The sequence below is a fragment of the Tachypleus tridentatus genome, chromosome 10 (genome assembly GCF_004210375.1).
Source record: "Tachypleus tridentatus isolate NWPU-2018 chromosome 10, ASM421037v1, whole genome shotgun sequence".
In the NCBI taxonomy this organism is placed as follows: domain Eukaryota; kingdom Metazoa; phylum Arthropoda; class Merostomata; order Xiphosura; family Limulidae; genus Tachypleus; species Tachypleus tridentatus.
The window spans coordinates 117659327-117677491 of NC_134834.1; the positions used below are offsets into that span (position 1 = coordinate 117659327).

The 18165-nt window shown below is 34.8% G+C and overlaps 1 protein-coding gene across 1 annotated transcript in view; it reads left to right on the top strand.

The window, feature by feature from the left end:
* The first annotated feature begins 2031 nt into the window (after positions 1-2031).
* Positions 2032-18165, top strand: part of LOC143228464 (tyrosine-protein kinase Btk-like) — a 66718-nt gene continuing 50584 nt past the window's right edge. Inside the window, exons 1-2 of the mRNA XM_076459720.1 lie at positions 2032-2176; positions 16000-16233. Of these exons, the coding sequence (XP_076315835.1) occupies positions 16054-16233 (180 nt within the window). The 5' untranslated portion in view covers positions 2032-2176; positions 16000-16053. The remainder of the gene's footprint in view (positions 2177-15999; positions 16234-18165) is intronic.

The window sequence follows — 18165 nt, forward strand, 5'->3', positions numbered from 1 at the left end:
AATAGGAGCCCGACCTAAAGAGGGGTTCGATCAGCTTCAGCCGACCGTTAAATCGTCAGTGGTTTCTGTGAATAATTTGTTTTCATATGGTAATTCATCACTTATTATTAATAAGTTTTTTAGGAACTTCAAAAGAAATTCAACTATTAACTAGTATTTTCTAAGATTTGGCCTGTAAGGTGTATTCATTAGTTTTTCATGGAGTTTCGTCCATTAGAAAGAGTTCGGTGGTTTCTAAGAAGATTTGGTTGGTAAGGTGTTATTTTTAGTTTCCAAGTGGATTCATCTGCTAGAAAGTGTTTACTGTTTTCAAGTAAATTAATTATTTAGAAAAATGTTCTGTGGCTTTTAAGTAGATTCAGTCAATAGAAAGTTGTCTGTGGTTTTGAAGTAAATTCATCCATTAAAAAGTGTTCTGCGATTTTTGAGTAGTTTCATTCATTAGAAAGTGTTCTGTGGTTTTTGAGTAGTTTCATCCATTAGAAAGGCTTATATGGTTTTAATCAGATTCATCTACTACAAAGTGTCCTGTAGTTTTCAAGAAGTTTCATGGATTAGAAAGTATTCTGTGGGTTTTTAGTAGATTCAACCATTAGAAAGTTTTCCGTGGTTTTTAAGTACCTTTACTCAGGTTTCCAAGAGAGCTCAGCCGGAGTGTAATAAATGGCATTTGCAATGCATGTGTACTGAAACTGCACTTTATTTGAGATGTTTACTGCCCCACTGATACAAATACTTGTTTGTAAGTAAATGTTATCTCACTGTTCTTAATCTTTAACAAACATGGATAAATAATGGTGTCATGATAATAGGTACTTAAAGCTTAGTTCTTCTGTAAGATAAATAGCTTTATCTTGTTTTATGAAACTCTATAACACAAAATCTCCAGCTTAAAGTAAATACTACTACTTTTGTTAAATCATTCATATTTCCATATCCAAATCGGAACTACAACTTAAAGATAAACTTTTTCTCAGATTGATTTATCAGTCATACCAATTAGTAGTCACGTTTTACGTAGAAAATAAAATGATTTATAGATTCAACATTAGTGTACAGCCTCAAGTTCTGACAGAACACGTTGCACTCAGGCTCATTTCGTACGCATAGAGAAATAAAACTAACAAAAATACAAACAATTTTTATATTTCGCAAGCAAGCTACAAGAATTATATGTAGCAGAAGTGTCGCTTATGTGTCCCCTTTTCACGTCTACACTTTTGACCGATCCCAACCAAACTTAGCATGCATCCTTAGAGGTTCCAGGGACTGATATAGGAGTCGACAGTTCGGATGTAACCCCTTTATTTATTTACCTTGCTATTATTCTATTGATCTACATCAACTTGAAAGGCTTTCTTAGGACATCCTAGGAAATGGCATAAGAGGTTAAGGTTCAGATTTGCCCTCTATGACACTCCATGTGGCCCCATGTCTTTCCAAGCCCGTTAATTAGTCCGCTACAAAAGTTTAATTCATCTATCTTAGTAGAAAGACTTATGATATCACAAATCTGCAACTAAAATGTTTTATACAACCCAGAGCTGATAGACTAAAAGCAAGACAACTAGTCAACATCACCTTCCACCAACTTTAAGATTATTGGTATTTGACAGTTATTCTTATAACACATCTGTCATGCCAAAGAGTGGAATTGACCTTGAAACTTGGAGACTCGAATTCAGAGTCCGGCTCACTGACTACTTTGCAATACGAGACTCATAAATATTTCAGGATAACACAAGAACAGTACAAAAAAAGACAACAGAAGATATACCTTTAAAAATATATTTTAGCAAATAAAATTTTATAGAAAATCTGAAAACCTTCTTTTTATAGCAAGCTTCGCAAAAGTTATAATATAGTTAATAAAACAATCTGATGTTTAATAATAAGGCAACACGCCTTCGTATTTCACTGTACATAAATTTGTACCTCTGAGGGTAAAAAAATTCATATAAGCGAAATGAAAAACGAGGTTTAATGTCTATTTGTAATAATTCGACAATGACCGTATATGGCACAAAAATATGGATTAAATAACAACCTACCCTCTGGTGTCGAAGAGTCCAAAAAATGTATTTCATTCACATTAACAAATGAAAGGAAAAAATTAGGGTATGGGAATAACTAAGCGTCATTGTGGCTTGTTAAAAGAAAAGCTAGACATTTGAAGGTAAATTTACTTCTTTACAAAGTTTAGGTTATTTTTATGAACATTTAATTCAGTTGTATATCAGCAATATGGAGAAGCTGGTAGTATCTTTAACACAAGCATAAACAGTCGTTCTGTTTTAGGCCTAATGTTAGTTATACTAATTATTACTTCTACTAAGTTAGAGTACATTATTATTTCAAGTTATTGTACAGAGTAATAAAAATTAATATAAATTATAATGTAATTTTTAACCGTAATTTTGTTATTTAAATGTTTACGAGTAATATGTCATTATAATGTAAATAACATTTTGGGCTGAAGTTGTGGTGTTATAAATTTATGAAGTTATTTTAGCTTGATTAATAATTATTATTAATAATAATATTATTTGACAGTGTTTAAAGTTAATATCATAAAATTCTTTGCTGTTTATTACTTTTATTCTGAGTCGTACTGTAATTCGTGGCCTGTCTATATTTTAGTGAAATTGTTAATTCCATTACGTTTACAAAACATACTGATATTAACACTTACTAACACCATATTTATCACATTTAATTCCTGTTGTCTTTGTTATGAAATATAAACCTTTTCTTATTTTGTACTGATCATACCCAAATAAGACAGATCAATGTTCTATTGAAACTTGTAGAATGTTCCACCAACAATAAAACTTGAAATGTAAATTGCTATTTTCATAATTATTATATTAGCACAATGTACTTCCCTACAGAAGTTACTAATTCTGTAATAGATCTGCAACTTGAGTTTTTACAACCTGTGGCTCAGTAAAAACTAAAAGTTAAAAAGCAGTTTTGGTAAGGTCTTAACTTCAGTCAAGATTTACTATGAAATATTGTGGCAGGGTTTCAGTATCATTTGTTATAGACAGCAGTTCTGTAAAAATGATAGTGTGCCCCCTGATTGTAACACTTGGAGCATATTAGTTACTATATTAAGTTACAAGAAGCTGCTATAATTTTGTTAGATCTGATGTGGTTTTAGTGGAATAAAATGTGAAAAGGCACAATTATACCAAATGAAAATAAATCATACATGTTAAAAATTATAAATGTGATATTTAATTCTGTTAAGTTTTTGGTTCAAATATCAGAGTACTGAATGTGATCATCTTGTGTTAGGATTTCTAGTATTTATAACGTATTGTTACTACCTTTATCTTAGTAGCAGGAAAAAATTAAATTACAGAAGAATAATTAGGTCAGATATTGCTTTGATGTAGAAAGTAAATTATGTAGCAATTCATATTTAAATATATTCTGAAAAATCGAATCTTTGCTAATCTATTAACATGTTATAGTAATTTATTACAGATGTTAAGTTACTGCAAAAGTTACATTGTCATAACCATTTAATTACCTCTGATTAGTCACCAGGTATTGCTAAGGGATCTATATAAAGTTTTGCATATATGATTGTCATGATTTTCAAAGGACACTTGGAGATAGTGCATGAAGTAAATAATTAGTGTTTTAATTGTTTTGTAATTTGTGTTGTTCCTTCTTTAATGTTGGTTCAGAGATTGTTAGGTTTTAAAGAAACTATCATGAATGCAATAATAACCAAAAATTGTGTAGTGCTAAATGATTGAGGACACAGTAGTGAAGGATTTGTAAATAATAGTTTACTCAGCTATTAACATGCACTATATTTAGTTCAGAGACTTGTTTGAGTGATTGGCATCTCGCAGTTGATAGCTCCTCCAATGTGATTGCCACCAGTCAATCTAATTTTACCTTTTGTAATGTGAAACTGCTTCAAATTTATTTTGGATGGTTCTGGATATAAGAAACCTCTGTGTTTACAAGCATGTGTTATTGCACAGTTAAAACATTTGAAACCAGCACTAAACATTATGAGTAAACAACATGACAGTTTATGCAACAAGCTACTTGTTTTGATCAAGGTTAATAATTAATAAGTTATTATCACAAATAACATAAGTGTTACAGGGATTGAATATGTTATGTTATAATGATTTTAGAATCTTGCTATATCATTACAGTTCTTGTTTCCATGTCTTGTCATGCTTTATCTTGTAATAGCCCTCCTTTCTTAGGTTCTGTGGGAAAAGTTTGTTGTTAGGCTATCATATTTAAAGCAAACCACTCATTCTTTCATACTTTTCATAATCCATCTAGCATATGAGAAGGATTTTTTTTTCCCAATACTTGTTCCAGCAGGCTGATTGCATAGAAATTTCTAGGCTTTGAATCTTTCTACGAAACAGCATGAATACTCATGTCAGTTTTCAGTTGTTTGGATATTCATGATGTAGAAACAGCATATGCACATGTGATTTTTCCAGGTGGAGATCCATCTTGATTATACTACATATTGTTGCCTAAAACATATGGACTTTTTGTTACTCATCTATGTATTCATGGACTCTTGTCTGTTTTAAGAGTCACACTTTATATGGCTAGAGTATGACTTGTTTCAGGTCTTATTCTAGATTTTTCTGGTGCACTTTGATGATATATATTTCTTCATTTTCATACTGTTTAGCATTTAATAGGTAGTGTGTTGTCATACAAAAGTAATCAATTTTCAAAATGGTATATTACAGCCCTTTCCAAAACAAAATATTAGTACTTCAGAGCAGACAGGAGATTTAGAATTTCACAAATTGTGAAATTCCTTGCAAGTAATGAGATGATATAGTCACAATGGTTGCTACATGTCTTACTAATTTTCTAAATCCTATAAAATGTGATTTGATAGTTTCACATCAAACTTGATAATATAGGAAACTATTTCAAAAATTATTGAGAGGTTATTCAAATGATACATTCAAATAATTTTTTTAAATATGGGGTGTACTGAATAAGTTTACTCAGTTAATGGAGTAATGGCTTAGTAAGATTTATAATACAAAATATGTCATTATTACTACCACACGATGGTGATTTACATAGTTTTCTGTTCTTCACTAAAAACAGTGTTATCATGAGAGATTCTTAGAAACAATAATAAAAAAATTCTAATGAGAAATAAGCAAGTTGTGAAACCCTTCAGTAAATTTATTGTTCACCTTGTCTAAAATACAATGTTTTTGAAATTAAATATGATAGATTGTGAATTTTGCTTCTTTACAACTATTACAAATTAGAATTTCAAGTTACTTTTGTGAATTTTTAGGTTTCTTTGTGAACATCTATGATTACTATTTGGGGTTTAACTTTATTTGTGCCTTAAGTCTCAGGATCAAACTGTGTATGGATACTGGACATGGTTGCTTTATGAAAGATATAATAATTAATTCTTTACAACTGGTCTGAATTTTTACACTTGTACCTGAACTATCAAATGGCAAAAAGAAAAAGCCAATCTCCTGATGTTCATTGGATAAATACTTGGGATACACTTAACACACTAGCTTTTTGCTAGCTGGCCACCACTGATTTCAAGATGTGCAAGGAGGAGGATGTAAAAAATTCAAGTAGCCTAAAGTGTTGCACATCATTGAAATAATAATCTGTGATAACGAGAAAACACTTGTAGAGAAAATTATATATGTAAAAAGTGACTGGTACGAGTAGAGAAAGCTGTTTTTTACATATGTAATGTTGCACATCATTGATGTAGAAAAGTTAAATGAGCTAGGTATCAGCTGTTATTGCCAGATTTGTGTTTTTTAAATTTAAACTAATATCCCTATAAACATAAAAGTATGTACAGTTAGGCCAATTTTAAAAGATTTGTGTCCAGTCTGTACAATAGGAAATAGTGAGGTTGAATTTAATAAACACCTTTTTGATGTATCATCCAATTAAAGCTAGCAACAAAACAAGATTTCTTGGGATTATCTCATGACAGGTATATTCTATCTACTTTATGGTCACAACATCAATATTACATACTAGGCCTACATAGCCCATTAGTATCAGTTTATTTGAATAAGGCAAGTGCAATTCATTAATTGCTGTACTGCAACCTGATGAATGTTGAAATACATCTTGACTTTGTTTTTGTTGTAAGGATAGGGAGGTAGAAAGCAATATTTGAAACTGTTTGAAGCATGTTGACTGTTGAAGATATCAGTGAAACTGTTTATGTTTAGAACATGGTAAATGTTGATATCAATGAAACTGTGTGTTTAGAATATGGTAATGTTGATATCAATGAAACTGTGTGTTTAGAATATGGTAATGTTGATATCAATGAAACTGTGTGTTTAGAATATGGTAATGTTGAAGATATCAATGAAACACTGGTTATGTTTGGAGCATGGTGGATTTTGAAGGATATCTGTGAAACTGGTTATGTTTGGAGCATGGTGGATTTTGAAGGATATCTGAAACTGGTTATGTTTGGAGCATGGTGGATTTTGAAGGATATCTGAAACTGGTTATGTTTGGAGCATGGTGGATTTTGAAGGATATCTTTTAAACTGGTTATGTTTGGAGCATGGTGAATGTTGAAGATATCAAGGAAACACTGGTTATGTTTGGAGCATGGTGGATTTTGAAGAATATATGTGAAACTGGTTATGTTTGGAGCATGGTGGATTTTGAAGAATATATGTGAAACTGGTTATGTTTGGAACATGGTGAATGTTGAAGATATCAAGGTTATGTTTGGAACATGGTGAATGCTGAGGGATATAAATGAACCACTGGTTATGTTTGGAACATGATAAATACTGAGGAGTATAATTGAAACTGGTGATGTTTGGGACATCGTGAATGTTAACCCTTTTGCGACAGGCTCATTATAATATACAAGTTCATCTACACATTTGTACATATGTATTTGTAGTATAAATTTTGATACAATGTGTGTATCTCCACAAAATTTTGTAGACCTTCATTAAAGATTACAAGTATTTTGTACACAAAAAATTAGATATTTTTAATGAAATATTTTTACTAGATTTTTTTGTGAAAATATTCTGTCTCATTTGTTGTATGAGTGGAAAGTGATTTCATGTTATGATTAAAACAAGAACTATTCTTTGTTCCAAAAATCATAAATATTGTTTGTGCAATCTCTTAAAACCTCCTAATTACATTTCAGATGTTTATATATATATTACATTAACCTATCTGTTATACATAGATAACATCACTTGCATTGATGCAGTACACATACACTCAGGTTACATATCAAATAATCTACAACTGGCTGTTAAACATCCATGTCTTGGTTGTGTTTTCATGCACTAGCAACTAGTATGTATAGCAACATTTCAATTATTTTATATATGTATATATATTATTACAGTTTAGAAATAAATTATTAAACTTATTTTCTTGAAATATAGAACAATAAATCAAGAGGTAAAACAAAAAGTTATCTCTTTTCACTATGATATTTGAAGTTGAGTGCTGTTGGACATATGTTGCTAAGCCTTTTAAGATTTTGCATGTAGAAGTTATCAAACACAATTTTTTTATCCATGATGACGAGAAAACTCACTTGTAGAGAAAAATAAATTTGTAAAAACAGCTGGTAAATACATGGGCATTCCTCAAATACGTAACATCAGCCAGCTCATTCATCGAAGACTCTTTTAATTTCAAATCCAACTTTAATCAACTGAATCAGTTTCGATGTAATATCCCTCTTTACAACAGTCCCAACCACTGAAGTTTGCAAGATAGCCTTGGAACTCTATATCCAAGACGCTAACTCAACAATAGACATTCCCAGCAACCAATTGGCAACTGTCACAGAATTCACCACGATGAAGACAAACTTCATGTTCAACAACCACAACTATATACAAACAAATGGCCTAAGCATGGGCAATCCAGTATCACCAGTTCTAGCCAATATTTTGACACAAGTTGAAACACAAAATAATTAACACAGCATTACGTCCACCACTATACTGGTACAGATATGTATACAACATAATTGCGAAATTCACATCTACAGAACACACACTTAATTTTTCAATCACATTAACTCTATACTTCCCAAATGTTCACATGTGAACAAGATGAAAGCAATCAAATATCATTTCTTAACCTCAAAATTGAAAGAACTGACACAGAAATCCACCGAAAAATCACCCATACTGGACTATACATTCCTTGGGACTCAGCACATGAAACAAAACAAAAACTCTATACTAAGAAACCAAATAAACACAGCCACAAAACTATGCTCACCAGATAAAATTAACGATGGATTAGATGAAATGAAACAATACTTTATTGGCATCAATAAGTTTCCTCTACAAACTTTAGAAAACATTACATGCACACACCCAGGCATAAAGCAAAATCAACTAAGAAAAGTAAATATATCCCATGAATTAAAAAATCACGAAATCATATACTGCTGCATACCATATATTCCTGACATCAGCAGACAAATAACCAACATTTGGCAAAAACTAGTAACAAAATATGACATTCCAGTTAATACCAAGTTTATTTAAAAACCAGGCACAAAACTGAGGTCTATACCATGTAAAAACTACACTGACAAACACACCACTAATGTTATTTATAAAATACAATGTGATAACTGCCAAGACTTCTGTATTGAAGAAACAAGTAGAAAAATGGAAACCAGATTCAAAGAACATAAAAGTCACCTTCACACGTTTTCGAACACTGCAAATCAAATAAACACATCATAACCATAGAAAACACTCAAATACCAAATAAACAAATGCAAAACTCCAGCCCAAAATAAACCAATACAAAAGAACACCTTTATACCTGTATTAATAAATATAATCCAACATCTGAGCATGCCCTCTACATTCCCACACTCAATTACACAACCACCTTCAAACATGTGGTGAGCTACTGGTCAGTAACCCTTTCTTTCTTTGTGAACCTGAAAATGAGTGAAGAAGATCGAAACATTGTTCGCTCTTCTACACATTGCTTTCTCTACCCATATCAGCCGTTTTTGCATATATACAATTTTTTTGTTTTATATATACAGTTGAATAACGAAAGAATCATAAATGACTACACTGATACCAGAGAATTTCACTATAATGTATTAAGCTTGGTAACTAAGAGGTATTTAGATTTTACAAAATATAAAACTTCTAGCAAACTATTAAAGACACAACCTACCTTCTTCATGTGGTAGCATATGGATTCAAATGGCTGAGAACACCAGTAAGGGGACATTATAAGCTATTGATTAGTTGTTGAAGTCAGTATATGTAAGGGATGGTGTCCAAAAATGGAAAGAGGTGAACAGGGCCAGTATGTTTAATTTAATACATGAGCCATTTCTTGGTAAAATAAAAAGATTTTAGGTTCTTATTTTGTATTCTAGCTTGTTTATATTATTAATTTGAGTTCCTAATTTGTACTCCTCAGTGAGGATTCCTGTATGTTGTGAGGGAAGATTCTGTTCTTTTAGTTTACCTCCTCTGGGATCTAAATATCCACCAACATGTTTGCTGTGTGTGGCGACCCGTGTAGGGGAGGAGAGGATTCTGGTGGTTGAGGGGTTCAACCTGAACACACCACTTTGGCTTTGAATTCCTGTAGACAGGCAGCCTTTGTGTGGTCCCTCTTGGGTCAGTCGGCTGGTCCACTTTGGCTAGGGTCAACCAAGTACCAGTGTTGGAAGTTCTCAACATGGGATGTGGACATTGTGTCTGGTGCTGGTGTTTGGTTATAGTGCTCACGAAACCTTGGCATTGCTGCAGTATCCTTGGTTGACATTGTAGTGTGTCCCCTCATTGGGCTCCATGGTGGATGGGGCAAGTGGGCATCGAAATTTCCTTTTTTCCTATGGATCCTCCAAATAAAAATTTAAATAAAATAGTGAAAAAAACAGTCCATAGGTAAACGACCACATCTTGAAGTTTCTGAGCAGCAATCTTCAACATCTGTTCCACCTGTTGTACCTCATTTTCTTATCCTACATTCTTTTTCAGAGAAACTTTTAGGGCATATGGCCCCCTTTTTTATTCAGAAGGGACTGGAGAGACTTGCTTGCTCTCCAAAGTCAGTAAAGAAGCTTCAATCTGGAGACATGTTGGTGGAAACATCCACATCTCAACACACTGAACTCTTGAATTCAAAAGCAGTTGGGGATATATTTATTGAGGTTATACCTCATGCTACTTTTAATTCATCACGAGAAGTTATTTTTGAGAGGAAGTTGAAGAACATCCCCCGAGTCAGAGATTCTCGCTGGATTCTCTACTCAAGGAGTTTCTGCAGTGAGACATATCTCCACTTGCAAAGATGGAGTCACAATGCTGACCAATATTCTTGTTCTGACATTTACATTACATCGTGCACCTGCCACTATCAAGGCAGGTTATCTTAATTGTGGGGTATGGCGGTACATTCCAAACCCTCTCTGATGTTTCCGGTGTCAGAGGTTTGGTCACTTAAAGATGTCATGTCATGGTTCCCTGACATGCTCTCGTTGTGGTGGCAAGGACCATGATGCCTGTGAGTGTGAAAAAAACCCTCATTGTGTCAGTTGCAATGGCTCTCACCCATCCTACTTTCATTCTTGCCCTAAATGGTTGGAAGAAAAAGAGGTGCAGCGTTTGAAAACTATTTATAACGTTACTTATCCTAAGGCTCAAAAGTTGCTGTCCACCGCTTCATCTTGGATGTATGCTGCTGTACTTCATTCCACAACTGCAGTGGAAGTGCAGACAGATCTCTCTGTGCCTCCAAGAGAATCTTTCTCAAAACAAATGCAAAGTGTTTTGACCTCCATGGTTAAAAATGTTGATCAATCAACTTCGACACCTATCTCTGTCCCTTATATACATTCCACCATATCCCAAGATCCACATCCTTTGGTTCCAGGTGCAGGCATCTCCTCTGATACATCTTCTTCTCCCACCTCAAAATGCAAAACAATCATTTGTTCAAGTCTTCAGTCACTTGAATCCCCTTCCAACAGCAAAGACCTGCCCAATCGACCCAGGGCAGGATTCATGGAGGTTGATAGACATCCCTCACATAAGGACAGTAAGGAAAAACGATGTGGTCATAAACAGAAGGGATCTTTGGCCAATTTGCCAACACGTAATTAAAAATGGCCACCTTGATACAATGGAACTTTCAAGGTTTACTTTTTAATCTGGATGACATCAAAACACTGATTGCTTCCCACCATTCTGTATGTCTTTCCTTACAGAAAACATTTCTGAAACCTGCCAATACAGTCACCTTTTAGCAGTTTTCTTTGGACAGAAATAACAGGCTGTGTGATGGACGAGTGCATGGAGGGGTGGCACTGTTAGTTGATCAGCATGTGCCCACCCTCTCTTTGCCACTCGACACACCCTTGGAGGCAGTAGCCATCTGTGTTTCCTTGGGTCATACCATCACTGTTTATTCTCTCTACCTGTTGCCTGGAGACACCTATGATCAATCAGACCTTGACGCGCTCATTGAATAATTGCCATCTCCCTTTTTAAGCGTAGATATCATCCCCACTGGGGAAGTGCTGATGTTTATAGGCAGAGTCACTCTGTAGAGCTATGCAATCTGATCACAGCCTTTCTCTTTTCAATACTGGTTCTTCCACTTATTTTCACGTACCTAGTGAGTCCTTTACTGCTATTGATCTCTCAGTTTGTTCTTCCTCGTTATTCTCCCATTTTTCATGGAGGGTTGACAATAATCCATGAGGCAGTGATCATTTTCCTATAATTTTGAGAGGCTGGCCGTGGTTGATGCCACTTGACCAGTGTGTCTTGGTGGAAGCTGTATCAGGCAAACTGGCCCGCTTTCACTGCTCTTGCAGAACTTGATTGTGCTGTCATCTGTAGGCCATCAATAGACGCCTGTGTGGCAGCAGTAACTGATTGTATTATACAAGCAGCTGCTCAATGTATTGCTAAAACCTCAACATGTTTTTCCACTATATCGTCATCTGTGATGGAATCCTGCCTGCCACATGGCATGGAAGGCTCAAAAACAAGCCTGGGATACTTTTTGTAGATATCTCACACTCTTGAACTGCATCACTTTCCACCAGGCCTGTGCACCTGCTCGGTGGGTAAGACATCAAAGCCAGCAGGAATCTTGGATTAAGTTCACAACCAACATATCTTCTACCACTAGTTACAAAGTCATATGGGACAAGATTCAAAAGGTCAGTGGGCAGTGAAATTCTGTCCCCCTCTTGATCTTACTCTCTGATGGCCAAGAAGTAGCTGATATCCGGAGCATCGCTGATACTCTAGGTGAAAGCTTTTGCCAGGTATCTAGCACTTTTGCTTCTTCCTCCACCTTCTTAGTCATCAAGACTCGGGCAGAACGATCACCTCTTTCCTTGAGCTGATTGTCTCTATGACTATAATCGTCCCTTTACACTCGTGTAATTGAAACTGGCCCTTCATCGGTCTGGCAGTACATCGGTTGGACTAGATGATGTACACTATGACATGCTGCGCCTTCTGTCTTCTGCTTCTCTTGATATTCTTCTAATTGTTTTTAACCAGATCTGGGAGGAGAATGTTTTTCCTGATGCCTGATGCCAGGCTATTATCTAACCTTTCTCTAAGTCTGGGAAGGATCCCAAGATTCCTACAAACTACCATCCAATTGCTTTGATGAGCTGTCTCTGTAAGACCTTAGAGAGGATGGTTAATGCTCATCTTGTTTGGTTATTTGAATCAAACAGCCTCCTCTTGCCCACCCAGTGTGAGTTCCAACGATAGCGCTCCACAATGGACCACCTGATTTGACTTGAAACATCAATCAGAGGTCTTTCTTAAATGACAACATCTTGTATCAATATTCTTTGATATTGAGAAGGCTTATGATACAACATGGAGGTATGGCATTTTGCAAGACCTCCATATATGGGTTATGTGGCCATTTGCCCATTTTTATTAAACATTTTTTAATAGGCAGGAGATTCCAAGTTCATGTGGGTTTGACACTTTCCCGTTCTTTTCTACAGGAACTTGGAGTCCCTCAGGGCTGTGTTTTGAGTGTCACACTTTTCAGTATAAAGATTAATGCCATCACTGAACAACTCCCTCACAGTTGCAAACAGGCTCTATGTCGACGACTTTCACATCTTGTGTCGGTCGCTGAACATGAGATATAGTGAGCAGCAGCTACAAACTATCCTCAATCATGTACTGAAGTGTACCACAGCAAATGGCTTTAATTTCTCTCCCTAAAACCATTTGCATGCACTTTTGCTCCCAACCGGGGATTCACCCTGATCCTGAACTCGTATTGGCAAAGTTGTGCTGCCTATGGTTCCTGAGACCAAGTTCTTGGGGCTTATCTTTGACCATAAGTTGACCTTTATACTACACATTAAGCAGCTACGGTTCAAATGTACAAGAGCACTGAACATTCTCTGTGTCCTCTCTTCCACCACTTGGGGAGCGGATCGATGTTCTGTGCTGAAGATATATTGTGCTCTTATTCGATCGAAACTCGACTATGGATCACTGGTCTATGGCTCTGCCAGACCCTTGGCCTTAAAGATGCTGGACCCTATTCATCATCAAGGACTTCAGATCTGTACTGGTGCTTTCTGCCCTCCCCAGTTCAGAGCTTATACATAGAGTCTCATGAACCGTCTTTGCATCTTCTCCGTTTGCAACTGTCTTTACTATATGCTTCGAAACATCATTCCTTATCAAAGCATCCCACCTGGGATTGTGTTTTCCTTCCTCAGTGGGCTATACTTTTTCAGAAGAGATGATCTGCCATTGCTCCTTTTGGCCTTCGTATTCAGGTGCAATTGGATGAATTGGGTCAGTCCTTGGACAACATTGCAGTATCCACTAGTCAGCCCATCCCACCATGGCTTATTACAGTCTCCAAATGTGACCTTTCTTTGAGTCATCTGAGAAAAGCAGACACTCCCGATTGGAAGTACCGTCTTTTATTTACTGAACATCTTTCAAACAATATTTCCATTCCTATTTATACAGATGGTTTAAAATCAGGTAACTTTATGGGCTCTGCCATGGTTTGTTGTGGTTCGGTGGTTGCATGCAGAATCCCCTCTGCAGCTTCTGTGTTCACTGCTGTATTTCATTTCTCTTGCCCTGGATCACATAGAAGCTAAGCAGTACTCAAACTGCACTATTTATACTGACTCGCTTAGTTCTCTATTGGCCCTGGAATTGCTTTATGTTGGTTCACACCCTGTTCTCACCAATATTCAAAACCGACTGAGCCATTTCTCTTTAACATCTACTTCTATCCAGTTTGTCTGGGTACTGGGCCATGTTGGTATTTGCGGGAACGAGCTCTGACACTATCACTGCTGCAGCTAAATCTGTCTGCTCTGGCACTATCACCACTGTGCCTATTCCATACATGAACTATGGTCCTGTATTCAGGATCTAACAGTTGTTCATCTCCATGCCAACTGGCAGTCCACTTTTAGTGCACCAGTGTGTAGTTTGTTTAACACTCAGATCACAATAAGCCACATTTTAATTTCAACAACAAGTTCTGTCTTTGTTCTGTAACGTTAGACAGTGCAAATAAAACCCTATATTGGGCTTTGGCCATCTAGCTTCCATAAGGTTTGGCAAACTTCAGGTGGCTGACGGTGGTTCTTGTACTTACCTGTTAGTCTTCCTGGTGGGTTATTATAATTACCATTATGCTACAGAAAGTCATTTACAACTTCTCTTATTGTAGTTTCTCTCTTAAAGTTGTAGACTATATGTCAACATTGGTTTTATTCTATTTATGTTTTTAAACTCTGTTTTGTTTTACCTTCATTTCCTTTTATGAATTTTACTTTTTTACCAAATGTTTGGAGCAGATAACCTAGCTGCTTCATGCCATAAAACACTGAATCAACCAACCAATCAACCTAATTTGTATGCACCTGTAGCTCAGTATTTTGACAACAGAAACATCTAATTTTAAACAGTACTGCATTCAGTTTACCACACAACTTGCTAAAGTGTATATTTAAGTATGTTCTTTTAATATTTACTTTTAAATTAAGAAATTAACTCACATATAATATTAAAGTTTGAATTATAATCTACAATTTGATTTCAACTTTATTCACATAAATTCATAAAATAGTAGTTCAATAAAATATCGAATGCAAGTCAACAAACATGATGGCATGGCTTTTGACATGTGACCCATTGCAAAAGGGTTAAAAGATATCAGCGAAACACTGGTTACGTTTAAACATGCTGAGTACTGAAAGATAATTTTGAAGTTCCTTGTAATTGTAGCACATTGAATGTTGAAGTCTCAAACTTTTTATAACATGGTTAATGTTAACAGAAACCTATTATACAATGTGTTGATAGAAGGCCACGAATTGTTCTGGAAGATGGCTGCAAAGTATTTTGTGTTTACAGCTGATGAATTTTGATAACTTTGTTTGTAACCTGTAAAATATTGAGAGAATCTTGTCACTGTAATACAAGTGTTTACAGAAGTCCATGGAGTCTCTTTTTTTTCTTTCCACAACATGAAGTGTAACAAATTTGGATATGTACATGTATATAGTTTTTATATAATTGCCTTTTTATGTGCGTATGGTTCAAATAATACAAATATCTTCACTGTAAACACACATTACTAATAACATTATCTAATCTAATACATTACATTTACATTACTAATTTATGAAGTCTGATCTAATACCTTACACTAACATTATTAATTTATGAAGTTTGATCTCATACCTTACACTCATTAATAATTTATTACATCATCTAATCTAATAACTTACACTCTCATTACTGATTTATAAAGTTATATTATGTAATACCTTACACCCACATTACTAATTTATGACATCATCTAATCTAATAACTTACACTTGTATTTAATGCCATCTAATCTGTATTACCTTAAATCCATATTACTAATATGTAACATCATTTAATCTGTTTTGTTTTGCAGATGAATTGTGGTGGTGGTATTGAGTGAGTGTCAGATGAATGTCTTAACACCTTCATGCCCAGAAGACTTTTGATGAAGCTCTGCAGTATGGCAGAGATGGAGGAGGAGACAATAAAACAGGCTTTTATGGTGAAGCGTTCCCAAAATAAAAAACTTGTAGGTCCTGTTAACTTCAAATCTCGCTGGTTTGTCCTCACAGCAAAAACTCTATATTATTATGATGGAAACCCAGAAGTAAGTAATAATACATGAGTGCTAGTCATGTCTGCTACATCATACAAAATAGGTGATATGTGCATTTAGGTCTTCCAGTTACTTGTACCTGTTAAGTTAATTAATCTTATTCCAACATTGAGAACAGTTGAGTGGTAATATATTTAGCTTTAATTAATAAAGTTGTCTCTTAATGTGATTTATTTTAATTGAAAAAGTTATTCTTATGGTTAAAATATGAGTGAGGCTATCTATGTATTCATTTATGTAATTATTCCATATTGAACAATGTTTTTTATCACTTGATTATCCCATAACAAGTCCATACTACTTTGTTTTATGAACTCTAACACTTGATTATTCTGTAGGTAGTCCATATTACACAGCTGTGTTTTATGTTCTTTGATGCATGATTATTCCATAGCTAGTCCACATTACACAGCTGTGTTTTATGTTCTTTGACATTTGATTATTCCATAGTCAGTCCATATTACACAGCTGTGTTTTATGTTCTTTGACACTTTATTCCATAGTCAGTCCATATTACACAGCTGTGTTTTATATTCTTTGACACTTGATTATTCCATATGTAATACACATTACACAGCTATGCTTTATGTTCTTTAACACATGATTATCCCATACTAGTCCATGTTACACAGCTACGCTTTATGTTAACACTTGATTATCCCATAGCTAGTCCATATTACACAGCTACGCTTTATGTTAACACTTGATTATCCCATAGCTAGTCCATATTACACAGCTGTGTTTTATGTTCTTTGACACTTGATTATTCCATAGTCAGTCCATATTACACAGCTGTGTTTTATGTTCTTTGACACTTTATTCCATAGTCAGTCCATATTACACAGCTGTGTTTTATATTCTTTGACACTTGATTATTCCATATGTAATACACATTACACAGCTATGCTTTATGTTCTTTAACACATGATTATCCCATACTAGTCCATGTTACACAGCTACGCTTTATGTTAACACTTGATTATCCCATAGCTAGTCCATATTACACAGCTGTGTTTTATGTACTTTAGCACATGGTTATACCATAGCTAGTCCATATTACACAACTGTATTTTATGTTCTTTAACACTTGATTATCCCATAGGTTGTCCACATTATGCAACTGCTTTTTATGTTAACACATGATTATCCCCTAGCTAGTCCATATTACACAGCTGTGTTTTATGTTCTTTAATACGTGATTATCCCATAGCTAGTTCATATTACACAGTTGCGCTTTGTTTTTCAAGACATAATTATATCAGAGCTAAGTTTTTATTTCACAGCTGTGTTTTATGTTCTTAAACACATGATTATACCAGATCTAAGGCCATATTACACAGCTGTGTTTGACTAAGCTGGAATTTGGTTATAATATTAACCTTGGACAAATTTAGAGATGTATCTGAATTCTCTAATTCATTTATTAATTTTTCGATTGAATTGATAATTTTAAGGTAACTGCTTTGTTGCACTAAAGGTACATTTATTATATGTATCATGTGATAATTCACTTGTGTGGCCAACCATTAACACTCCTACGAAAAGTGGGGCCTATTAGGCCCCAGAGCAACTTGAAAGGTTATTAATATTAGGCTAATAATTTTGTATTTAAATGAAATTGCCATTTAAATCCATTAATGAATGGATTAACGAGATTCCCACTGCCCCTATCTACTATCTAGCGAAACCACAGCCAGGGGAACGGGCTTGGAGAAATCAGGACTAGAAACGTCTTTTCATAGGAGTGTTAAAAAGGGCTATTGTATAATTTGTATTTATTGATCTGAAGTAGACAGTGTGTAGAAGTGGTAAGTAAACAAATACATGTATGTTTTGTGTCATTGATTTAAAGAAAACCATATGACAATTAAATAACTTTAATTGAGACTTTCAATCTTTCAGTAATTACACAAACTGAAGTTT